Source organism: Cetorhinus maximus, chromosome 1, assembly GCF_964194155.1.
Source record: "Cetorhinus maximus chromosome 1, sCetMax3.hap1.1, whole genome shotgun sequence".
In the NCBI taxonomy this organism is placed as follows: Eukaryota; Metazoa; Chordata; class Chondrichthyes; order Lamniformes; family Cetorhinidae; genus Cetorhinus; species Cetorhinus maximus.
The window spans coordinates 79,832,455-79,858,797 of NC_135879.1; the positions used below are offsets into that span (position 1 = coordinate 79,832,455).

At 44.3% G+C, this 26,343-nt stretch overlaps 1 protein-coding gene across 1 annotated transcript in view; it reads right to left on the minus strand.

The window, feature by feature from the left end:
• LOC144681175 (5'-3' DNA helicase ZGRF1-like) overlaps positions 1 to 26,343 on the minus strand; it is a 128,406-nt gene that overhangs the window by 19,102 nt on the left and 82,961 nt on the right. The window contains exons 23-26 of the mRNA XM_078542883.1: positions 24,898 to 25,074; positions 23,554 to 23,688; positions 11,681 to 11,945; positions 9,235 to 9,392 (exon numbers count right to left, since the gene is read on the minus strand). Of these exons, the coding sequence (XP_078399009.1) occupies positions 9,235 to 9,392; positions 11,681 to 11,945; positions 23,554 to 23,688; positions 24,898 to 25,074 (735 nt within the window). The remainder of the gene's footprint in view (positions 1 to 9,234; positions 9,393 to 11,680; positions 11,946 to 23,553; positions 23,689 to 24,897; positions 25,075 to 26,343) is intronic.

Consider the following 26,343-nt stretch of genomic DNA (forward strand, 5'->3'; position numbering starts at 1 on the left):
TAGTTCCATGAAGATGCAGGTGTCAGCAGTGACTCGCTGCGAGAGCTCAAGTCTCTTGGGGCACTGGTGCTCAGACATGTCAAGAGAGCTGGTCTTCTGCCCGTAAGCACTGTGTTGGGGGCTTGCTTCCTTCAGGTGGGTCTCATTATCCATCCCTTTTGCTCCGTAGAGGGGCATGGGGCTGAGGGGAAGGAAGCTGGTGCTTCTGCTGGTGTTGCTCCTGGTTCTGCTGGAGATGTTGGGGTTGTTGTGCCCCTGCCCTTCACCCTCAGCACAGGTGGATGGTGGAACTGCATAACCTGTTCATGTGCCGCTTTAAAGGCTGGCAGCGGGGAACTGCAGCTGAAGGTGAATGAAGTGCAAGACAGGTAAAGTACCTTCAGAGCAGTTGGCAATCACCTGCTGAAGTCTCTGCACTCTCTGACAGAAGGAATGTTTTGAACAGCAGTCTCTCAATGGTCTTGGTTGCAGTTGTTCAGTGTAACTGATCAAAGCATTCACAGCTTGTCAATTTCACTGAGGAAGTTCTTCCCACTGTGCAATTGCCCGTTCCAACCTGCTAGGTCACAGACACAGTGTGAAACTCTTGTGCTGTTGGAAAAGGAGGAATCCATGTACAAAATTGCTCTTATTTACTTTTTTAAGTACTTCAGCCATGGGGGTTGGCGGTGGGGGGGGGAATTCCCTGCTGTATTCCCAACCTGCCCCTGAGAAAGACAAAAGGGGGTGGGATCAGATCAGGATTCCAACCCAATACCATTTTCTGCAGTGTTCCTGGTCACCCCATTTCCTGAACTCACCTTCACTGGCCTGGGAAAATGCCACACTATAGGTGGAATTTTACGGCCCCCACCATGGCGGGGCAGGGATAGGGCCGGAAAACACGGCAAGCCATTCAAAACTTGACGGGACCGGAAGATCCCACTGGCGGGAGTGGCCGTAAAATTCCGCCCTATACTCTTGACAAGTTTCAATTCCTCAAGCCCCTAGTCACACAGACGTTATGTGTTTGGACACTAGAAATTTACATATTGGAGGAATGAACGTGTGGAAATGTTTTAGCTATGAATGAAAGATGCACTAAAAAAAAAGAGTTCAACCACCAAGAACAAAGAGTAAATGGAGGAGGAACCCAGCCTGCTGGATGCACTCAATAAACAGTTTTCACTGAAACTTTGAAGTGGTTGAAGATTTTGAGATTGCTGGCATGTTACAGATTGGGATGTTCCAAGCCCATCCACTGATAGGCTTGCAGTATTGATTACTGTCAAAAATGCACATACCTCCATTTGATACAGTGCATGTGGAGGCTCCAATTCCCAAGCAAGACCATAACATAAGACGCGATAGCACAATTTGAAGACCCGACTAATTCTAGAATATTCTTTGAAAAGTCGGTAATCAAAGTTTAAGTAGTACGGTGTGGAATAAGGTATTCCATGGTGATCAACAGCCAGCATATTCTGATTGGCTATACCTATATCTAACCACAGATCCCTGGGCTAAATACAGCCCGCAACACAGGCCAGAATCTTCAGGTCAGCGAGCGGGAAGTGCGTCATGGCACGTCATTCAGATCTTCAGTTCAGTGGGCATGCACCGGAGTCAGCTGCGCGCCTGCTGAACTGTCAAAGGCCTATTAAGGCCATTTAAATACCAATTAAAATAATTTTAATTAATTAAAATAACTGAGCTGCCCGTTCAACCTTAAGGTTGGCGGGCAGGCGAAGAACCCAGGCGGCCTGCGCATTTATCATGAAACCTCATCCACGGACGGGATGAGGTTTCATGAAGACTTTTAAACTTTTAAGAAAATTTTAAAATAAATGAGGGGACATGGCTCAAAATTTTTATTTTTCCTTTACTTAAATTTTTTAAAAATCAAACTGATCTCTCTGAGACAACTCTGTGCCTCAAGGAGGTTTATGCGCTCTTTCGCGCGCATGCCCACCCAACCCTCACCGACAGGGATTGGGCGGGCATGCGAGCGAAAGAGCGCAGAAAGGGAAAACCTAAGCTTTATTTGATAGAGGTGTTCAAAATCATGAGAGGCCTGGAAAAAGCAGATGGGGAGAAATTGTTCCCATTGGCAGAAGGGTCGAGAACCAGAGGACACCAGTCTAAAGTAATTGGCGAAAGAAGCAACAATAGCATAAGGAAAAAAGGCGTTGTTAGGATCTGGAATGCGCTGTCTGAGAGTGTGTTGAAGGAAGATTCAATCAAGGCCTTCAAAAGAGCATTAGATTATTATCTGAAGCAAAAATATTTGCATGGGTGCGGGAAATAGTCAGAGGAGTGAGACTAGGTGAGTTGCTCACGGACAAGATGGGTCAAAATGCCTCCCATTGTGCTGCAATCATTCTGTGATTCTATGTGCACCAATGAAAAATTACCATGGATTTATGACATTTTTCCAAGCCAAAGCGCCAACTAAAATATAGTCAGCACAGCACTGTATCTGTATTTGTATTTAAATACAGGCATAGACCTCATTTAAAATCATCTGGTGCCAATTTGTCAATTAATCAATGTATAGAATGGTTGGAAACACTTACAATTTCTTTTGAGCTCCTTCCCATATCTATAATCTCCTCCAGCCTCACAACCCTCCAACGCATCTGCATTCATCTAATTCTGATCTTTTCAGCCTTCTCCCCAATTTTAATTGCTCCAAACTTCAGCTGACTAGGTCCTAAAGTCTGGAGATCCATCCCCAAACCTCTCCACTTCTCTACCTCACTTTCCTCCTGTTTGATGCTCCTTAAAAGCTACCACTCTCATCCAGCTTTTCGCCATCTTGGTAGGAAGCAGAGTAATGGTTTATGGGTGTTTTTGCGATTGAAAGGCTGTTACCAGTGGGGTTCCACAGGGCTCAGTATTTGGTCCCTTGCTTTTTGTAATTTGTACGAATGATTTGGACTCAAAAGTAGGGCGCATGGTAAAGAAGTTTGCAGGTGATACAAAAATTGGCCATGTTGTTGACAGTGAGGAGGAAAGCTTTAGACTGCAGGAAGATATCGATGATCTTGTCAGTTGGGCAGAAAATTGGGAAATGGAATTCAATCTGGAGAAGTGTGGAGTAATGCATTATGGGAGGTGCAACAAGGAAATACACAATAAAGGGAAATGAGTAGTGTGAAAGTACAGAGGCACCTGGAAATATATGTCCACAGAACCTTAAAGGTAACAAGTCAGGTTGATAAGGTAGTTAAGAAGGCATATGGCATGCTTTCCTTTAATAGTCATGGCACAGAATACAAAAGCAGGGAGGTTATGCTAGAGCTGTATACAACACTAGTTAGACCACAGCTTGAGAACCGTGTACAGTTCTGATCACCTCATTACAGGAAACGTGATTGCACTGGAGATGCTGCAGAGAAGATTTACGAGGATGTTGCCAGGACTAGAAAATTTTAGCTATGAGGAAAGATTGGATAGGCTGGGGCTGTTTTCCTTGGAACAGACGAGATTGAGGCGTGACTTAACTGAAGTGTATAAAATTAAGAGGGGCCTAAAGTGAGTAAATTACCTTGGCAGAGGGGTCAAAAATCAGAGGGCACAGATTTAAAGTAATTGACAGAAGGATTAGAAAGGAGATGAGGACACATTTTTTCACCCAGGAGGTGGTAGAGACCTGGGACTCACTGCCTGAAAAGTTGGTGGGTGCAGAAACTCTCCACATATTTAAAAAAAACTTGGATGTCGACTTGAAGAACCGTGACCTGTAGGGTTACAAACCAAGCACAAGTAGGTGGGATTAGGGTGGGTGGTTCTTTCTCAACTGGCATAGACACAATGGGCCGAATGACCTCGTAAATTTTCTATGGCCAGGAATTTTCCCTCGTCAGATGGGAAGCCGGACCCGGACCGTGATTTCACACTAGCGGCCCAATTACGACCTTCCCAGCATGAAATGCGCACAGCAGCGCTCAGCGCTACCTGTGTGGTGTGGGTGGTGGGGTGGGGGGAGAAAGGAGGGCGAGCGCCCAACTTCATGCTTGCGCGCGGGTGGGCACTGGAAAGATGAAGAGTTCATGAATTAAAAATAAACAATTTTAAATTGTTAAAAAATATGTCCCATCATGTGACTTAATGAAATGTTAAAATTTATATTTTATTTTTAATTGCTGTTGGAAACCTCATCACACCCGTGGATGGAGGTTTCCTAAAAGTGCAAAGTCCGCTTGGCCTTTCTGCCTGCCTGCGTAAGATTGGACGGGCAGTGAAAAATAACATTTAATTAAATCTTTAATGGCCTTAATAGGCCTTTTAATTGTCAGCGGGTGCGCTGCTGACTCCCGCGCACGCCTGCCAGCTGAAATATCGCGCTTTTTATGTCCATTTGGGTTAGGCGCACCCCCACCCGACAAGCATTATATTCTGGCCTATAATTCTATGAACTGTCCTAATATTGCCTCATGTGGCTCAGTGTCAAATTTTGCTTTATAACATTCCTGTGAAGCACCTTAGGATATTTCATTCTGTTAAAGGTGCCATACAAGTACAAATTGTTGAAGCTGTTGTATATCATTTGCTGTTCTTAAGATAAATTTTTGGAGATTCTATTATCAGCAGAGGGTGTATGGATTTATAATCAAGCACAGAGATTATCATACCCATTTCGTAGAGCGCCATACTTGGTCACCTTTTGCAGAGTAGTCAGAAGTTGTCTCTTTTTGTTTCGCTAAATGCAGCACACCAAACAACTTCCGATATACTTGTTCTGAATGCAAAATCCTCAGAGCCACTTCAAATGTTGCACAAGATAAAAAAAATGTCAAAGAGATACATTTTAAAATAGCCTAATTGTTTCTTTTTTGCCATCGGAGTATTTCAAAATAGGATAGAATTAAATACCCCTGTACAGTTGGTTGGTATTTTATATTACAAAACTGGATGGAAGCACATTGACATTTGACAGCTTGCAGTGCCACCACTAGGAATGTAATGAAACTGCAGCTCTTTCTGTAAACCAAATCCCTTCTTCAATGTGAAATACCTGGATATTTAAAGAATTTCATTACCTGATTTAAACAGCAGGCAATGACAACACAGAAGAGAGTCAGGAAATATATCAAAAATCTATAACATTGCTTCATCATCAAAAAGAACCAACTTACATTTCTACCGCATTCCTCACATTCAGAAAATCAACTTTCTATGCTTTGATAAGTGGAACAAAGTGGATACCAAGCAGGAAAAACATGGTAACAAAAGATAAGGGTTAAGACCAAAGGTTTGGTGGATGAAGAGGAATTTTAAGAGGCATTTGAAAACAGGGGAGGTAGGAACATAGGAACAGAGATAGCCCCTCAAACCTGTTCCACCATTCAGTAAAATCATGGCTGATCTGCAACTTAGCTCCATGTACCTGCCTTTTCCCCATATCCCTCAATACCTTTGGCAAACAAAAATCTATCAATCTCTGTTTCATAATTAACAATTGATCTAGGATCAATTGCTGTTTGCGGAAGAGAGTTCTAAACTTCTACCACCTTTAGCATGAAGAAGTGTTTCCGAATTTCACTCTTGAAAGACCTGGCTCTAATATTTATAATACGCTCTTTGGTCCTAGACTCCTCAAACAGTAGAAATAGTTTCTCTATCTACCCTTCCTTCTCTTCTTAATACCTTGAAAACTTCAAACAAATTGTCCCTTAACCTTTTAAATTCCAGAGAATACAACACTTGTTTGTGTAACTTCTCCTCATAATTTAACCCTTGAGTCCAGGTACCATTCTGGTAAATCTACACTGCACTGCTTCAAGGCCAGTAAAACCTTCATAAGGTGTGGTGCCCAAAACTGAACACAGTATCCAGGTGTGGTCCAACCAGGGATTTGTATAGCTGAAGCACAACTTCAATCCCTTTGTACTTTAGTCCTCCAGATATAAAGGTCAGCATTCTTTTAGCCTTTAGACTATTTTCTGTAGCCGTTCATGACATTTTAACGACCTATGTACCTGGACATACAAGTCTTTTTGGACCTCCGCTGTTTCTAGCTTTTCACCATTTGACATCCCCTTGGCATCAAGGCAGCATTTGACCACTTATGGCATCAAGGAGGCCTAGCAATACTGTAGTCAATGGGAATAAGAGGAACACTCTCCCCGGAGTCATACCTAGCATCAAGGAAGATGGTTGTGGTTGCTGGGGGCCAATCATGTCAGCTCCAGGACATCGCTGCAGGAGTTACTGTGGGTAGTGTTCCAGGCCGAATCATCTTCAGCTGCTTCATCAATGACCTTCTCTCCATCATAAGGTCAGAAGTGGGAATATTTGCTGATGGGTTTTTAAAATTCATTTGCAGGATATGCACGTCACTGGCTTGGCCAGCATTTATTGTCCATCCTTAATTGCCCTTGAGAAAGTGGTGGTGAGCTACCTTCCTGAACCGCTGCAGTTTCTGTGGTGTTGATCCACCCACTGTGTTGTTAGGGAGGGAGCTCCAGGATTTTGACCCAGCGACAGTGAAGGAACAGCAATATGTTTCCAAGTCAGGATGGTAGGTGGCTTGGAAGGGATCTTCCAGGTGGTGGTGTTCCCATACATCTGCTGCCCTTGACCTTCTAGGCGGTAGCAGTCGTGGGTTTGGAAGGTGCTGTCTAAGGAGCCTTGGTGAGTTTCTACAGTGCATTTTGCAGATGGTATACACTGCTGCCACTGTTCGTCGGTGGTGGAGGGAGTGAACGTTTGTAGAAAGGGTGCCAATAAAGCAGGCTGTATTGTCCTGAGTGGTGTTAAGCTTCTTGAGTGTTGTTGGAGCTGCACTCATCCAGGTAAGTATATTCCATCACACTCCTGGCTTGTGCCTTGTAGATGACAGGCTTTGGGGAGTCATGAGGTGAGTTACTCACCGCAGGATTCCTAGCCTCTGACTTTTTTTTAATTCATTCATGGGATGTGGGTGTCGCTGGCCAAGCCAACATTTATTACCCATCCCTAATTGCCCTAGTTCAGAGGGCATTTAAGAGTCAACCACATTGCTGTGGGTCTGGAGTCACATGTAGGCCAGGCCAGGTAAGGACAGCAGATTTCCTTCCCTAAAGGACGTTAGTGAACCAGATGGGTTTTTACAACAATCAAACAATCAACCTGCTCTTGTAGCCACAGTACTCATATAGCTGGTCCAGTTTAGTTTCTGATCAATGGTAACCCCCAGGATATTGACAATAGAAAATTCATGGTAATGCCATTAAATGTCATGGGGCGATGGTTAGATTCTGTCTTGTTGGTAATGGTCATTCCTGGCACTTTTGTGGCACAAATGTTACTTGCTACTTGTCAGCCCAAGCCTGGATATTGTCCAGGTTTGCTGCATTTGGACATGGACTGTGTCAGTATCTAGGAGTCGTGAATGGTGCTGAACATCGTGCAATAATCAGGAACATCCCCACTTCTGACCTTATGATGGAAGGAAGGTCATTGATGAAGCAGCTGCAGATGGTTGGCCCTAGGACACTAGCCTGAGGAATTCCTGCTGTGATGTCCTGGAACTGAGACGATGGATCTCCAACAACCATAACCATCTGCCTTTGTGCTAGGTATGACTCCAACCAGCGGAGAGTTTGTTTCAGATTCGCATGGACTCCAATTTTGCTAGGGCTCCTTGATGCCACACTCAGTCAAATGCTGCCTTGAAGTCTAGGGCAGTCACTCTCACCTCACCTCTGGAGTTCAGCTCTTCTGTCTATGCTTGAACCAAGGCTGTAATGAGGTTAGAAGCTGAGTGACCCTGGCGGAACTCAAACTGAGCGTCAATGAGCAGGTTATTGCTAAGCAAGTGCCGCTTGATAGTACTGTTGATGACCCCTTCTATCACTCTACTCAAGGGCAAATAGGGGTGGGCAACAAACACTGGCCTTGCCATAGACAGCCACATTCCATGTGAGTTCAACGTAGTGTTTGAAAGGGAGAAATGCAAAATAGCTACTAAAATTCTAGATTTAGGTAAGGCTGTCTTCAATGGGGTGAGACAGAAATTGTCCACAGTAAACTGGGTAAATCTGGTAATGGGTCAAATGGCAGAAGGTCAATGGGAGGTGTTCAAAAAAGATCCAAGTCATTAATATATATTGTAAATAACTGTGGCCCCAGCACTGATCCCTAGGCACTGCACTAGTCACAGTTTGCCATCCCGAAAATGCCCCCCTTATCCTAACGCTCTGTCTCCTATTAGTTAGCCAATCCTCTATCCATGCTAATATATTACCCCCAATGCCACAGGCTCTTCTTAAGTAGCCTTACGTGTGGTGCCTTACCAAATGCCTTTTGGAAATCCAAATATATTACATATACTGGTCTAGTGCAGAGTTGGGCAAATAACTAGCCTTCTTGTCATGAAGAGAAATTAATGTATATAATGTTATTGGAAATTATTTTAAATTGGACTTGTAGTAGGGTCTGTGTCTGTGAGTGTGGGTGTGATAATTGGATTAAAGCCAGCTAGTCTGGGTGCTTTGATGTATGGTAGTTTTGAAATGTAAACAGTAAGGCATTTACATTTTGTTGAATAAACCATTCAAAGACTGGGGGTGAATTCTTGCACCTAGCTAGGAGACACCAAGCAATATATTTATATTATTAATAAAATTGGTACTATTAAAGTGGTTTTATTGTTAGAAGAGGTGGGGTTCAAAGTGCCTGGTGATACAATGAGACTTTACATTCAAAGGGGAGGTTAGGTATGTACAGAAGAGTTTTGTGTGTGGAAGTCAGAGGCATGGAAGATCTAAGCCGCCTGTAAGCGTACAAGGGTGCAAAGGAACCAAATTGAAAGGAATCTTATTTTGAATTCATAAGATAAAAGGTGCTTTGCCAGGTGTCTGTTTAAAGTCTATGGGTTGTTGTTGCCTTGGGGAAGATTACCTGGGAGTGATTAATTTGGGGATTTGTTTAATAGTTATTATGGTAGTAATCTGTAGACATGTGTATGTATTTAATACCTTGTAAAATTAATAAATGTTTAATTTAATTTATATAAAAACCTCTGTAGGCTTGACGGTTTCATTTCTGAATTCAGAGTTGCATCTCAAACATACATATAGGTTATGACAGTTGTTTAAAATTTCCCTCTGGGATTTTAAATAGCTCAGCCTTTACCAACTGCTGTGTCATAACACTTCTCTTAGCAACACTCATTGTGACAGAATAACAACGAGGAGCTTCAGAAAGGAGTTCAGTCACTGGCCAATTCATCAGAAAAATGTAATGACATTATAGCAAAATACTTACTTTGTTGTCCTCTTCAGGAAGGTTAGACTTGCTTCTGGACTTCGGAGTGTTTTGGCCTGTTTGGCCCTTTTCTGTCAACTTCTGGTCACTATGAAATTTCATGATCTTTTCCAGTTCTGGCTCACACTGACATGCATGTTTCAAACCATTTTCTCTCACTGGGAACAAATACATATTTCACTAATATCAGTTACCTGTCTGCACAGATCAGGATTTCCTTCTTTGAAAATATTGTTTTGATTCAAGAACTTGTAAAATTACCTCATTTTATTCCATAATAACAAATAATTACAGATATTTTCTGAGAAGAAATATCACACCATTTGCAGAGATTTTTACTTTTATACAGAACTCTGATTAAGAACAAATATTTTGTACACCCTAAGCTACAGGGGACGTGATTAACAGGATTCCACAATGAACATAAGAAGCAGTGCATTTCACAAATATATCTTATACATAAAAAGGCAAAACAAAAAAATTGTCCCACAACACTTCTGTTGATGAACTTCAACTTGTTAATGTTACAATAGAGAGAAAATGTGATCCTGTCAGTGCTGCATTAGAACCATGGCTGCTCTATAATGCAACATTAGCCTATTTGAATATTTTAGTAGCTGACCAGCCGACAACAACAGGCTTAAAAACAGTAAAACAAAATAGACAAGGTGATCCTGAAATTCTTTGAGAGTTTTGGTGGCCCCTAGCTATAACTTTGGTACAGACCAATTGAACCCTCAGGAGAAACTCATCAACAGCTGAAAATGGCCATTTATGCGGTTTCTCCAAGGATTCTGCCAGTCTCCCAACTAAGTTACAGCAGGAAGTCAGAAAAACCTGTGCAGAATTTTGCAGCATTTCAGGAGGTAGTAAGTTTAGGTGATGCTGAGATTGGATTTTAAAAGCCTTAAAGATATTAGATGGGAGAAAAGGCTGAGGGTGGTAAGGAGGTCCATGGTTTTGAGATCTGGGAAAGAATGAGCTTATGTCAGAGGCTATGTGAAGTCTATATAACTCTGGGGGGTGGCAAGGGTGGGGGGCATACAGAGAAGTAACATGCAGCCTAAAGCATTTGAAGCTCAGAAGGAACAGAGAGGTCCATGGGTCACAATAACATTGAAAAAGTACAACATGGGAAGGAAAGCCATGATTGTGAACGGTTGGAGATTCTTTTTGAGGAAATAAGACATAAAGTAGAGGGGAGGTTTTCAGAGGCCTGTGCCACTGTTGGACCTAGCACACATCAATTGTTCATCAGAAAATCAGGGGAAGTGTTGTCTATGGTTTTCAAACCATTAATGAATTTCAATAAACAGTGAAAAGCTGGATGACAAATATGTTTTTAAGATTTCAATTAAAGCCTTTGAAAAGTGGTAACAGAAAACTTAAAGTTAAAGCATTGTGCATTCACAGAATGGACAAGAAACTGGAAGGTTAGGATACAGTGGGTATAGGTTAGGAAGTGATATCAAGGCCGGGGGAAGGAATTTGTGGATTGCCCTGGCAGTCTTGGTTGAGGACTTCACTGTTTTGTTTTAACCAGTTGGATTAAGGAGCTCAATGCAAACTCATTAAATTCACATATAATACCAAACTAGGAGGGGCGCATTAATTCTAGAAGGCTGCTTCAGAGCTTAAAAAATGGATTCAATAAAATATGTATCGGCAAGTTCAGTGGTGGATTAACTTTAATATAGGCCAGGGCTTCCCAAACTGTGGGTCACGACCCCCAGTGGGGTCGCAAGATGAGATTTTAGAATCGTGAGCTCCAAGGCAGCAATTGTTGCCGTGGGGCTGCGAGGCCCATTTAAGTCCTCGTGTTTATTTTAATGGTGGGCGTGGCCTAACTGACTGATCTTTGAGGCCTGATTCCTGCTCCAAAAAAAAGTGAAAGGGTAGATTTTTTTTTAAAAACCCTGCAGTTTAAACACTTTGTTCTCACAAATCTCTCCCCCCTTCACTCTCACAGCTCAACCCCCCACCCTCCCCACCACCTGTCTCTCACTCTGGGGCAGAGCAACTTTCAAGCCTCAAAACGGGGTCACAGTGGAAAAAGGTTTGGGAAGCACTGATACAGACAAAGTAAAAGCACCACACACAAGAATACTTTGTGAATTAAGATAAACAGTAATATCTGAACGGATTACCGAGGCAGTAGCTATAGTTGGGGGAAATTCCCCAACACGGCAGGTTGGCCTCAGTATAAAGGGCCCGGTCACTCCCGGAGGCGGGATCAAGATGGGCCCATCAACCCCGGAAGAAGAGCAGAAGCATCCATGGGGGTGGACAAAAGCCAAAGTGGGCTAGTTAGAGGGCTCACCTCAGTTCTCTGGAGCATCATCCCAGTTATTTTAAAAGTTGTTATGCCCTCTAGCCCACACCCCTCACACTCCCACCCACTCCCCATGCCACCTCCGTGCCCCCTTGCCACATCCATGCATCTTACCTTCACAGTGATGAATAACTCTTTTCCACAGTCTGTTGTTTCTAAGGCAGGTCAGACTGCCTACTATCAGCAAATGTCTTTTCCCTCTGGTAAGTGCAACGTTCATCCGCTTCTCAGAATCTATAAACCCAACTTGACGAGTCCTCACACAAGACAATATAATAATCTCCTTCTCTGCTCCCTGGAAAGCATCCACTGTTGAAACCTGAACAGCTTTAATCTCGGCTAGGTCACATTGAGCAGCATGGTTAAGTAATCCATATAACTGTGAGCATTCAAAAGATAAGAAAAATTATGAACGAGTGCTTCTTTCATTGGTAAAGGCATTATTGTGCACAACTTCTTGCAAAGAATACATGCTTTCATGAAACAAAGTCTTTAAAACAAACAGAAACACATGCACTGAAACAAGGAAAGAAGGTTGAGAGATGATAAAACCCTATTTCCAATGTCCAAAATATTAACATTTAATGTTGATAACTAAAAACCATTTTCTAAAAATCAAAATGTTCAGAGGAAGAAATGTGAAAAGTTTGCACATTCATTCCACTGATGCCACAAGAAATCCACAGGAAGAAATACAAAAAAATTACAATTATCACAAAAATAATAATCACATCCAACGATCCCTGTAATTATTTTTCTGTTTGGCCTATTCATTAATGCGCACTCGGCCTTTAAATATTTTTGCGTGGCCGTGCAAGGACATTAAAGGGTTGACTGGTACTGGGCTTGTGTGGGAACTTAAAAGTTGCTGCACGACTGTGCAGCTTAGAGAGACCATTGCTCACATCTTTCATGCAAAATATCATGCACAGTTATGCATGTTAATTGGCCAGAAATAAACCTCAGAAACAAAAGTTAAAATCTAGAAGAGAACTAGGGTCTTCTGATTGCTCAATGGGTAAACTGCATTTCCGATTCAGAGTCATGGGGGAGTCTAAATCTGATAGCACCCAAAAACGGGCAGGGGATCACAATGAAACCTGTGCCCTTTTGATATAATGCAGGTAGCACAGCATCTTCGTGCTCAATGTTTTGATTTTTTGCATGCAGTCAGTAGTAACCGTTGATTGTAAGCACATACCAGCAGGGGGCTGAAAATCTTAACTTGCTGGCACCACTTAAAACTAGCCTGCGTCTCTTAAAGGATAAATGCAATGTAGATGGAGAAGTTGCTGGGAGTCCACTGTGAGCTGAATCGGGCCTTAGACTGACAAACATAACGGTTGATGATGAAAGAGAATGGGCACCCTGGGTTTTCTGAAGTTCCATTGAAGGTCTTGGTGGAGGAGGTGGAAAGAAGGAGATATCCTGTATCCACAGGAGGCCAGTTAGCCCTCCACAATATGGTGAGAAGGCAGTGAGAACAGATAACCACAAATGTCAATGCCCCACAAGGACCCGGATGATGTATTACAAAAAGTTCAATGATCTCACAAGAGTGGTCAAGCTCAGTTAACACATATTCAAACGCAATATCCAACCAACTGCATCACTAGCCTCAGGCTCAAATCGCCATACTCCTATCAATAACCTACAAACAATCCCTATAAATCAGAACCATTCATATGCTACACTGCATCCTCACACATTTAGCACTGCTGCAAGCCGCATACCCACATCTCAGTTTGCACATGCTACTAGCTATTCAACAATGACTGCCATATCATCCAAGTACATTGCGCCACACTCACTGACGTATTTCCCTCTCTCTTGCAGGAGACTGTGGCATACAAGTGGAGGCAACAAGAATTAACCGAGGGAAGAGGCGTGCCCCCTACATGCTCTAACCCCATGGCTGACCATTACTAGAAAGGCCATGGCTGAGGTCATTGCCACCAGCAGGGATGAATCCATTGAAGATCATGCCTCATACCTTCTCACATCCCACAATCTCTTCTGATCTACAAGCTGCAGATGATGTAGTAATGCACCTTTTACTTCTTCCTTCCCTTCACCACAACCTTACCTATGTGCGGTTTCTTTCAGATACTCAAGAAGTGTAGCCTTCCAGTCACTGAAGGAAGACCAAGGAGTGAGCGATGTTGAAGACACACTGTCACTTGCTCTCAAACTCACAACCATCAGCTCAGATACTGACATTGCTCATCTCTTAGAGGAAAGCATAGAGGTGTGGTCTGCATGTGGTAAGACACAGAGTGGGCTGCAGCCACAACAGGGGCAAGGATAACAAGGGTATTAGGTTGCCAGTGGGTGAGGTAGTATATTGTTCTGTTGCAGAGAACTCAGATGAAGACTTTGATGGGCCAGGCTGCAGAAGAAGGCTGATGGTTGTACACCGGAAAATGCTTAGTTCTTTGGGACATCTGCCAGAAAAACTGCATCCAATATCAAAGAGGATGGAGGAGTCTGGCACCATCTTGGTACTTTGCGCAGAGTTGGAGCTCATTCTTTGTGAGCATACATTTGGTGGCCAATTCCATCAAGACACTTGTGGATCAAGCCTGATGCAGCATCTAACGGCCCATGTCTCCGTTTCCATTACTGAACAATCAGCTCCCACCAAAAGACTGAGTGCTGCAGTGGAAGCTCAGACTGAAGTCATGTAATCTCAGCTTGCTGCCATCATGGCTGTGGATATCAATGTTCAAAGGGACATGCAGGAACTCACAACAGTCCAGCAATCTATCCTCCCAATAGGTTTCTAGGTTTGCTGTGGGGCTGTCCCGAGGGAACAGCACTGGCTCCATGTAGTGTAAGGTGGTATCCTTTCTCAGCATGACAATATTCTTGCTTGCAACCCTGCCACTCCACCAGTGCCCTTGTCTGTCAATCAGCCAGTCCAGGTTGCTGTTGCCCAAGCTGAGATGGTGCAGTCTAAAGCTGGGCTTTGTAAGCTAAGAGCTGCTTGAGGTTGACCTCCAAGGCCATCTGCAGTTTCTCCACTGAAAATCAATAGCCTTACAGCAGCTAAGGGAATTCACAAGGGTAATTAGTTAATATTTATATGCAATATGGCATAAATTCATTATAAACTTAGTTTGGAATGTTTATTTTGTATTGGCTCTTAGTTTTGCATTGCGGCCAAGAGGACGATATGATGTTCAGTGACAGGGGGAAGCTAAGTAATGTGCTAATGTTGATGAACGAAGAATTGGGGTTGAGGTTACTGATATCGTACCCGAATTAATTCTTCATATGCAGCATTAGACAAAATGGATTGTCTGGGTTGGTGCTTCCCTTCCTCTTCCACAATCTCCTCTTCCTCCTAGTTCTCCTGTGCCTCTGCTTCTCACATGACAGGTGGTGGGAGGAGCTGTTCCCTCATCATGGTGAGGCTGTGCAGCATTTCACCACAGATCTTGAGACCCTCTCAGTTGAGGATGTCGGCCTCCTCTGGAATCATTGGGCAGAATTCTCCCAAAATGAAACGAAGTGCAGTGGCAGGTGGTTTCGGCAGCGTCCAGCCCGCCGTCTGTAATAGCAGCAACTCGCGCCCGATTCTGCACTTGGGAGCCTCATTAATTATGCAGAGGCGCATTTCGCTGCGAATCCTCTGGCGGGTCGGAAGTTGATTTGTCCACCCGCCATCAGCTGGTGGGTTCGAAGGTCCGGGCGCCATAGTTAAAGGTCAGTCCAACACACAATCTCACTCTCTCCAGCCCACCAGAGATGTCTGCAACCCATAAGAGAAGGGCTGAGAGCCTCAAGACCAAGTCTGCACCCCGCTTCACCCACCAGGCCCTCCAGGCCTTGGTCAGAGGGGTGCAGGAACAAAGGCAAGTGCTCTACCCCATGGATGGCTGCAGGAAGCACAGCAGCCTCACCTCTCCGGCCTGGAACACCATAGTAGAGTAGATCAGCACGGCTGACACCCGGGCCCAAAGTGCCTCCCAGTGCAGGAGGAGGATGAATGATCTCATCCGCTTCGCCAGGATCAGTCATCCTTCAACACCCTCCAATATCAAACTCTCAACGTCGCATCATGCACTGAAACAGCTACTCTCTTCAGGGGTTTCACACAACCATTAGCAGGGAATGCGTATCAACACTCGTTAGCTTACCGAGATGTGCACAACACCACCATCCCATCTATCATGTTGCTCACACTCCATCCTCTGGCCCTTCTGGGGAGGGATCACCACACGCAGGGGACATACATCTCACCCAACCTCTGCTCCATCTCGTCTCATCACATGCCTCTCTTTCTTCTTCATACAGGCCAAGCTGAGGCACAATAGGCAGACCTGGGGAAGGGAAGCCGAACATTCTCGCCCTCAGTGAATTTGAAGAGGCTGCAGCCGAGCTGGCTGGGGATGACAGGTTTCGCTCCTGAGGGGAATGAGAGATTGGCCTCTCCAACCAACCTACTACAGATCACAGCTCCATCACCTCATCAAATCCTGATGTTCACAGAGTCACGTGAAGTCTTATCTAGCTCATGCTCATTAACTGAAATTCTATTTTCTATTTTCTAGGCACAAGTACATCAAATCCCCAAGCCATTCCAGCACCACCAGTACGAGCCCCCGGACCTCAGCAGAGGAGGAAGCTCCAGAGGAACCTTCACGACACTCACAAGCACCCTTCACCAGCTCAGAGTCACACACGTCGGTGGGGCACAGATGTACATTAGGCTCAGGCTCTCGTTCTGGGGAAAAATTCACTTACACATCTCCACAGCAGTCGGAGGCAGGGACAGCCCAGGTCTCCAGCACTCGGAGGGCTCGAGTCGGATGAAGAGGCAGCTGGCAAATCTATGCTGGAGATGCACTGACAGGTGGCAGAACATGAGGCAGAGATTCAGCAGTCACTCAACAAAGTAGAGCGAACGATGGAGGAGTCCGTCTGTGTTCTGTCTGATGTCGTGGCCTCTGACATGCGAGCGCCTCAAGGTCATCATGGAAAGGCTGGCAACTGCCATGGAGACCTTGGTCCAACAGGCCTTGCCGGATCTGTGCTCGGCCCTGCACTCGATGACCACACACCCTGGTAGGCACCATCAGGATGTAGACGACATGGCGATGAGGCACCTTGACCTCCTTCTAGGTGCACCATCTCCTGCAGGAGTCAGGGCGGAGCCCTCGGGCACCCACAGGGAGGATGAGCATCAGACGGACATCCCAGGGGTCTCCTCTCAGGGCACTCCAAGGGTGTGCAGTCGCTCACAGCTCCCTCTGCCTGTGACCCACATCCACTCCAGCTTCTCAGGCCGCTGAGGATGCTTCTGCCCCAGAGCAGGTGACCCTTATCAGGCTGGGGCCCGTCAGACCAGGGTCTGACATCTGCCAAGGTCATCACAGACATCAGGATGTAGCAGTCAGCAGGCTGCCTCCGCCTCTGCTGCGGATGTCGGGGCTGCACCCAGGCTAGAGTTAGGAAAGTTAAGAAAAACTGATGTCACTTTTGGGTCACAGGTGTGCTAGACATGTAACTAAATTGTACCTTTGTTAATACATTTGATGGTTACATGAATATTCCTGTCAACTGAAGGCGTTGTGATTTTGTACTTTGGAGTTCTCTTATTTTGAGGTTTAACCTTCCTCCCACTCGGTGATAGTGTCCCACTGTCAGATTCACATTCCTGTGATGTCAACCTTAGTTGAACTAGTATCTGCACCCCTTGTGTGATATCAGGGAGATGTGTTTGAATCTTTATTTGAAGTGTGTGATGTAAGCGTTTTTCACCCTTCTTCCTCAAGGAACACCATTGAGTGAGGGCAGCTCATCAGCATTGATAAGCTAGCGGCATGTGTGTCTCCTCAGTGGTGGTGGCTGAAGAAACGACATGCACAGAAGGGGGAGATCCCTAGGCACGTCCACATCTCAGTCACAGCAGTGTTTACATCATTAGATGGCAGCAAAGGCTTCAAGTCTTCTCTTGCATTGCTCTTGTTCCAAAGTGGATTCTCAGTTCCCAGAGTGAGCTCACCCACAGGGACCCCCGGACCAAAGCAAAGATCATGGCCTGGTGATTCACGAGGCAAGTATGAACGAGGGACTCGTTTTCACTGCAAGTAGGTGGACATCCCTTGAGTTGAAAGAAAATGGCATTGGGGGTGAGGAGAGATGTGGCCAAATTCCCTCACTTGACTTTACTCTTCCTAGAACCTGTCACCAATTAACGTATCACAGGCACATCTCCCACATCTTCCTCCATGGCGTAATCACGGTCATACTGACCTTCAGCAGCCTTCTGAGGTTCCTAGGCCTCCTGATCTTCATCCTCTGATGAGTTCTCATCCTCCTCCAGGTCATTCTCTGGCAGGGAGTCACCTCTTTGCATAGCCAGATTGTGACGGGTGCAACACACTGTGATGATGCAGGGAACCTTTTGGGAGTGTATTGGAGTGAGCCACCCAAGCGGTCCAAGCATCTGAAACGCATCTTTGGAAGCTCTATGGTCTGCTCTATAAGCGAGCGTGTGGAGCTGTGAGCAGTGTTGTACCTCTCCTCAGAATGACTCTGAGGGCGACGCACCTGTGTCATCAGCCAGTGTTTCAGTGGGTACCCCTTATCCCCAAGCAGCCATCTCTGCAGACGTAATGGCCCCTCAAAAATCTCAGGCACCTGGGAGTGACTCAAGATGTAGGAGTCTCCCTGGCAACTCCAGGGTACCGTGCACAAACATGCAGTATGTGTTTCCGGTGATCACATTGATGGAATGGTAGCCCTTGTGGCTTATAAACATTAGGGGCTGCTGCCATGGAGCCCGTATAGCCACATAGGTGCCGTCTATTGCACCCTGTACTCTAGGGAAGCCCAAGATGACGGCAAAGCCGGTGAATCTTGCAATCTGGCTATCTTCATCCAGAGCAAACCTGACAATGATGGGTCTTCCTGTAAAAGGCATCTGTGACCTCCTTTACGCATCGATTGCTGCAGACTGAGATGCCGCACAGGTTGCCTGTTGATTCTTGGAAAGAACCAGAGGCCAAGAAATTGAGTGCTGCGGTCACCTTCAAAGCCACTGGCAGGGGATACCCTCCAACTCCACGTGGCGTCAGGTCTTCATGAAGAATGTGGCATATGTGATGTACCAGATCTCAGGACAAGCGCGGACATGCACAGCATTGCCTCTCGCTTATTTGTAAATAGGAGACTCTTGGGCGATAAACCCTAGGTCTGGCGAGTCGCCCCCATTGTCTAGGTCTCTCCTCCTGACCCTCCTAATCATGCTCTGGCTCCGCTTGACCATGTCTCTCCTGCTGGAGCTGCGCGCGGAGTCGCCTCTCCTTCCTTCGCCTCCTCTTTTGCATTAGGACCCTGACAAAGGCAGCATTGAGCCCTGGGTCCATATCTGCTTTTGCCTTCTCTCTGAAAAGAAAGATTGAGACATTAACGATTCAAGAGGCAAGAAAGCGAAGCTCAGAGGATGAAACGTATGGAAACTGTAAGTGTCCATAGTTTTTCCTGCCTGACTTGCATGGTGGCTGATGCCGCCTTGTCCCTGAGACACTAGCACACACATCGAGGTGACCAAGATGGCAATGCAGACATGTAACATCTTGAGCCCTGCATGGGATACTAAACTTTAAGTGAGATGATTGACCCAATCTAGCTCTGCACTCCAATCTCTGATGTGGCATTTAATGACCAATCAGTTGCCCATGGTCAACGAGAGGATGCCTTTGGTCCGTTAGGAGTATCTCATCTGGTAAACACATGACAGGCCTTCATTGATGGAATGCCATATATGATACAGCTGTGTCTCCTTCACTGTTGCCTGTATTCCCAAATTATACATTCCTATGTGTTACTCTTGAGATACAGTGACTGTTATGTGAAACCACTGAGTTTTGAGTAACCCTTTACCTGTGCTAATGAAGCCATTGGCTTTCATCGCAAGGAGGTCTTCCTCCTTTCTTTCTAAGCAGACTCGTGCTCACTCTGGCAGCTACGAGGTTAGAGGGCATCTCAAGAAAGACCCCCCTCATGTTCGCCCTTCCCCCTGACTGCCATTCCACAGCCTTCCCTCCCCGTTGCACCCCGCATGTTCACCCTTCCTCCCTGGCTGCCATTCCACAGAACTTCCCTCCCAGTTACTCCCCTCAGGTTCGCCCTGCCCTCTCACTGCCATTCCACAGCCTTCCTTCCCCATTGCCCCCCTCTTGTTTGTCAGCCCGAACCCTTGCCTCACAGCCCGCCCCCGGTTGAAGTGCTAGCCTCTGATAGTGAAGGCCTGCATGAGTCCCACAGCACAGTGGTGTTCCTTGCGACAATGAAAGCAAACAGAAGGAACAGTCCAACCCTACAGCCCCCATAGAGTGGCGTTGATCGCAACAAGACCAGCGCAGCACTATGGGAGGTACGTTCCACTCACCTCAAAGTTACCAGTGAACTGAAGTCCGACTTGGACACGCCACCCCTTTTCAAATGGGTTCGACACCGACTTACTTTCCCGCTGGTGTGACAGAAGATTGGAAGGCATGACAAGATTCCGGCGGGCAGCTGTTTTAATGAGCATTCATGACATGCTAATTAATGCAAATGGCGTTCACGCCACTAGTCAGCGGGATAAGCGGCCTGCCATGGAAACACCGTTGGGAGAATTGTGACCTGTTTTTACAATGCAGGTTTCCGATTTTTTTGCCTCCCAAGAAACCCGCTGCAGGCGGGATGGGAGAATTCTGCGCATTGTTTCAGTATGCCAATATTCTGCTCTATTACTTTTCTTGTGGCAGTATGGCTCTCTTTGTATGCTGCTGCACACATGCAGGTGAGTTATGAACTCATGTGAGTTGAGTCATGAGCCATATCATCAGCCAGTAACCAACATTTGGTTTGCTATGGTGGAACAACGAACTGATGCAGAACGAAGGCATCATGACCACTATCAAGGTATTAGCATTGACCTGCACGATTCTCAGCAAATGGTTACACACCAGCTGTACGTTAAGGGAGTGGAATCTTTTTCAGTTCCGCTACATGTCAGAGTTGATGTGCAGTACTTATAAAGCAATGTACATGCAATCAATACCATTCTGCACAAGAGTGGCGGCGGGGGGAGTAGTATGCAAACGTTGCACGCCCTTGTACTCATTCAGTCAGCTTGTCTCTTGCAAGGGGGAGCGGAATGAAGTTATCTCCCTTCAAATTAATGGTCCAAGTGACTTTGTGACCTTTCTTATGCAACACTGGACTGAAGACTACAAGATGATAGTAATATCACCGGCACTGGACTGGAAGGTGCCAGCTGCATGAAAGTTCATCGTTCCATCACCTTCACAGCCACAGGCAATAAGGTCCTTGTCCTGCTCTGAGGTTGCATTATAGTTGCAGCAGCTGGCAGATTTCAGTGATAACCTTAATAAAGGGCAGACGTCGCTAGCATTGGCCATCTCCTTCTCTGCACCTGTCAGTTGCAACATACAAACATATGAACTGAAGGGACACCTCCGGCTCTCTGCCTCTTCCTCCTGTTCTCTGTTCTCTTCTACTGCAAGGAGCGAAAGAGCAGACCTATGGCTGAGAGCAATGGCACGTATTGTACAAATGTTTGGACAGTGTTTGTTCAGGGTGACTATGAGGGAGAGGCATGACATTGCATAAAAACGAGGGTAGGTGTCAGTGGGGTTGGTCAGATGGGGATGTGAGGAAGTGCATTGACAGAGACAGAATGGCATACCTGCAAAGAAAGTTGGTGCGATGTGTAATGTCCTGGAGTAGGCTTGAGAAGACAGGGCTGGGGTGGGGTTGGCATGATATTACAACAGGACCATAATGACCTTTCCTGCCCTCCTTAGGGCATTGAACCACTTTTGGCATTGAACTCACAAGCATGATACCACAATCCTGCTGCTGAGCTCTTGGTCAGCCCCAGCCATGCCTTCTGGGTTTCACTGGCAGGCTTCTTCCTCCCATCAAGGAAGAGAATTTCCCTGTGGGACCTTGCAGCCCCCCAGCATCATATCCAGGGAGGCATCACTAAAACAAAGCTCAGCCTTTGAATGTTGTTATTATCCCCATAGAGGCCGATAACTTTTAAAAAGAGATTCAAACTTCCAGTTGATAGCTGAAAGAATGACATGACATGCATTTTATTCTGTCAATTCATTCTGTTCCACTCCCAACTTCAGAATCCATCAAATTTCATTTTTCGAATGTCCCTTTAAATACTGGAGCTGAAATTGATTCATGCAGGTCATCATCACACTCATGCAAGCTAACTGGTCAGGAAACTGGAAATAATGTTGTAAATGTACTGGCTGGGTTAAAGCCACTGAGAGATGCACTGTATTTACTTCTGGGTTTCCCATGCACCACTGAAACCTCCTCCCCACCTCACCCCTGTATCTTGGGAACTTAAAATCCAACCGTACTGAGGTAATCTTATTGAAACATATAAGATTCTGAGGGGGCTTGACAGGACAGATGCTCAGAGAATGCTTCCCCTCATAGGGGTGAGTGGGGGTGGTAGTGGAATCTAGAACTCGGGGGGCACAGTATAAAGCTAAGGGGTCTTCCATTTAAGACAGTGATGAGTAGGAATATCTTCTCCCAGAGGGTCATTAGTCTTTGGAATTCTCTTCCCCAGAGAGCAGTGGAGGCTGGGTCATTGAATATATTCACAGTTGAGTTAGACAGATTTTTGATCTACAAGGGAGTTAAGGGTAATGGTGGACAGGCAGGAAAGTGGAGTTAAGCCACAATCAGATCAGCCATGATCTTATTGAATGGTGGAGCAGGCTCAATGGGCTGAATGGCCTACTCTTGCTCCTGTTTCTTATGATTCCTAAAGTGTTGGCACCACAACTTTTCACTTTATACATTAATGATCTAGATGAAGGAACTGAGGGCATCCTGGCTAAGTTTGCAGATGATACAAAGATAGGTGGAGGGACAGGTAGTATTGAGGAGGCGGGGAGGCTGCAGAAGGATTTGGACAGGTTAGGAGAATGGGCAAAGAAGTGGCAGATGTAATACAACGTGGGGAAGTGTGAGGTCATGCACTTTGTTAGGAAGAATAGAGGCATAGACTATTTTCTAAATGGGGAGAGAATTCAGAAATCTGGAGTGCAAAGGGATTTGGGAGTCCTAGTCCAGGATTCTCTTAAGGTTAACTTGCAGGTTGAGTCGGTAGTTAGGAAGGCAAATGCAGTGTTGGCATTTATTTCGAGAGGACTAGAATATAAAAGTAGGGATGTGCTGCTGAGGCTTTATAAGGCTCTGGTCAGACCACATTTAGAATATTGTGAGCAATTTTGGGCCTCATATCTCAGGAAGGATGTGCTGGCCCTGGAGAGGGTCCAGAGTAGGTTCACGAGAATGATCCCAGCAATGAAAGGCTTAACATATGAAGAACGTTTGAGGCCTCTGGGTCTATATGGAGTTTAGAAGGATGAGGGGGGATCTGATTGAAACTTAAAGAATACTGAAAGGCCTGGATAGAGTGGACGTGGGGAAGATGTTTCCATTAGGAGAGACTAGGACCTGAGGCATAGCCTCAGAGTAAAGGGAAGACCTTTTAGAACAGAGATGAGGAGAAACTTCTTTAGCCAGAGAGTGATGAATCTATGGAATTCATTGCCACAGAAGGCTGTGGAGGCCAGGTCATTGAGTGTATTTAAGACCGAGATAGATAGGTTCTTGATTGGTAAGGGGATCAAAGGTTACGGGGAGAAGGCGGGAGAATAGGGTTGAGAAACTTATCAGCCATGATTGAATGGCGGAGCAGACTCGATGGGCCGAATGGCCTAATTTCTGCTCCTATGTCTTATGGTCTTATGGTCTTAAAACGCTTAGGGCATTCATGTATAGGCTACTTATTATATATTTATCTTTGTTAGAAAAATCACAACCAAAAGATAAATTTACTAGGAACAATACTGCAGAAGATTCATTGGTACAAGTGTAAACATAAAATACAATTTGTAAAAGAAAAATGTGAAGAAAAATATCTTAAGCACCTTGTGCATCTGAGATTTGTATAATGTTATCACTCCAATCATAGATCCTTTAATTCCGCTGGCTATCAGGGACTGGATAAGTTTCATAGTGAATGTTGCTTCTTCTACATTATGGCAGCTGCCATCCATGTCCAGCTAGACAAATCAGAACATAAATTACATTATAATGAGATTATACAACATTTATATTTTGCAAACTCCATGTGAATTGTCAGTGCTTATGTCCTTTTTTTGTTTAGTAATATCATGACATATAGCTGGCATGTTACATTGATTTATTTTAGTATTAAGTACTCATTCCTGGGAAGTAATTAATCACCCACATATGGGTTAACATGACAGCATCCAACTTGTGGAAAAAGTGTTAACATTGTCCCTTCACCATTGCATTCACTAGATGAGCTATATTCATCTTGCACTGCAGTGAAGGCTTTATTTTAGAATTTTTTGACAGAGGAAACTGAAGAAGTGACCAAATAAACACAAAGTAACCACAAACCCAGGAATTGATGAGGCACCTAGCAATCTAAGTTGGAGAAAATGGAACTTTGATGTGAAAGGTTAACTAGTTTCAAAGAATGAAGGAACTCATATAATTTATCCTCATTCCTTTAACCTCCACTGCTTTTCAGCAAATTTTACCAATATATGACAACAAAGATAAATAACTTCATGGCTCAGTTTAACTTGGCCACCCTGGAGCAATGATGTTCAACAGTTCTCAATACCATCAAGCCTTACAGTCAGAGCCGCGATGCTTAGTAAAAAATAATTCTATGTAACCCCTGTGTATTTAGAGTCGAGAGTAGGATATAACAGGATCTTTACTTTCTTAATAAATTTAAAATGATCAGAACTAAGAACTCCTTTCTCCTACCCATTTGGTCAAACTCTACTTGGTAAGAAATTTACCTAATGTTTTATTTCCAAATATTAAAAAAAGACAAATAAATAAAGAACATGTGTTGATAAATATCTTTGGTTGCCTATGTTGACGGACAGCACAGTGGAAACATCAGCAAAATAACAATTCCACTTCATAAAGGAAGCAGCTGTGGGTAAAGTGTAGAAAACACATTTTCCTGCAGCAAATAAATACTTCTAACAATATTCAGCAAATGCCACAGATATAATGTTGGGAATGTCTGGAAGGGGAGGTCTGTTGCTGTAACAGCTCCCAGCAGAACTATCACAGTATCCACTGGTAGTAACAATGTCCATGGCCATCAGAATGGGGAAAAAAAATCACTTCTGCTTGTATTTGCGTAGCATAAGTCTACTCAAAAAAATTTTGTTCAGTGAATAAAAATCATTAAAATTGCTGTGCCCTTTGTGGGTATTTACCTGGTCACGTCCTTTAACATTATAAAAGCAAAGAGTAGGCAACCAGTCCAATAGAGGATTTAGATTTGAAGCGGAAAGTCCATCTCTAAGATTCCCGTTGTAGAAGAGTTCATTTGTTATAGCACTTATAGTAGGATGGCATCTGTACTGAGTTCTAAGCATAATGGGATCATGGCCCTGGGGGACAAAAAAATCCAGAAGGATTATCAACACAAACAAAAGGCATTCACATGGATGGTTCATAGTTGCTTTCAAAGAAAAGTAAAACATTTCTGTCTGACCAATACTGAATAATAGTTTTATTTTCAGATGTTTGAATGTTAACAAAGAGCTTTTTTTTAAAATGAGCTAGGAAGGAGTACTTACCAAATAAAGTAAGGCAAAGCATGGATATCATTAATGCTGAACCTGTGCACCTTCTAAACAGAGTTCACATATTCCTTTTGTGCTTAATGTGCATTTGGCACAACTAGCACACATTACAAATACAATGTTGGGTGCAGCTGGTGTCGCTGCACAGATTCCACAGCTAAGACAGTTGGCACAGATGGCAGACTACATCGATAAAACTGTGAATCCGAACGGGAGTTGGTGCAGATTGCACAGAAAACATAATTGGGATTGCAGAGACAATTGGGACAGTTTGTACAGATTGTAACAGATGGGCTTCTGTAGGACTCATAACTGTACTCATAACTGGTAGAAGTGAGTTTTATAATTTAATACATTAGGTGCAAGGAGTATGCAACTTTCTTTGAGTTATTTTACTAATTATTCATAACTGCAAACTTGATCAACTGGAAAATTTTCTTATGCAATATATTTATCAGAACATGCAGATCAGTGACTTAGGAATACTGTAAAATCCAGGGTAGGAATTGCACCTTCATGTAGGTTTTCATAAGTGGCTGAAGTGAAAAAACACTTTACAGTTATAACCAATACACAGGATTTGATGGTATTAAGTTGGTTATGTGGTTCCCTAGCATACTATAGGTTTTCCTATTTTTTAAAAATTAAAATAAAGATCCACGTTCTGCATCGTCTTTATTTGTATTATATTTAGGGGGATCTTCGAAAACATTAGTTTGCAAAACTACTTTAAAATATAGAATGATCAAATATGATAGTGATTCTAAATGGACAATTCAATTATCAAAATACTCAATCAATATTTATAAATAACATGCTGATCAATATGAAACAGTGACCCCTACTACCTTGTCAGTAGCATTATGTTTGCAGTGGGTGGGAAGTACAGCTGCACAGTTCTGACCTGCTGGAGGGTGATCTTACTGCACAGACATCACATGGGTACAACGTAAAACACACCAGCCTCATTATTAAGAAAAAAGTAAAACACTGCTGATGCTGGAAGTTTGAAATAAAAAGGAGTGTTGGAAATACAAAGCAGGCCAGTCAGCATCTGTGAAGGGAACAGAAAAG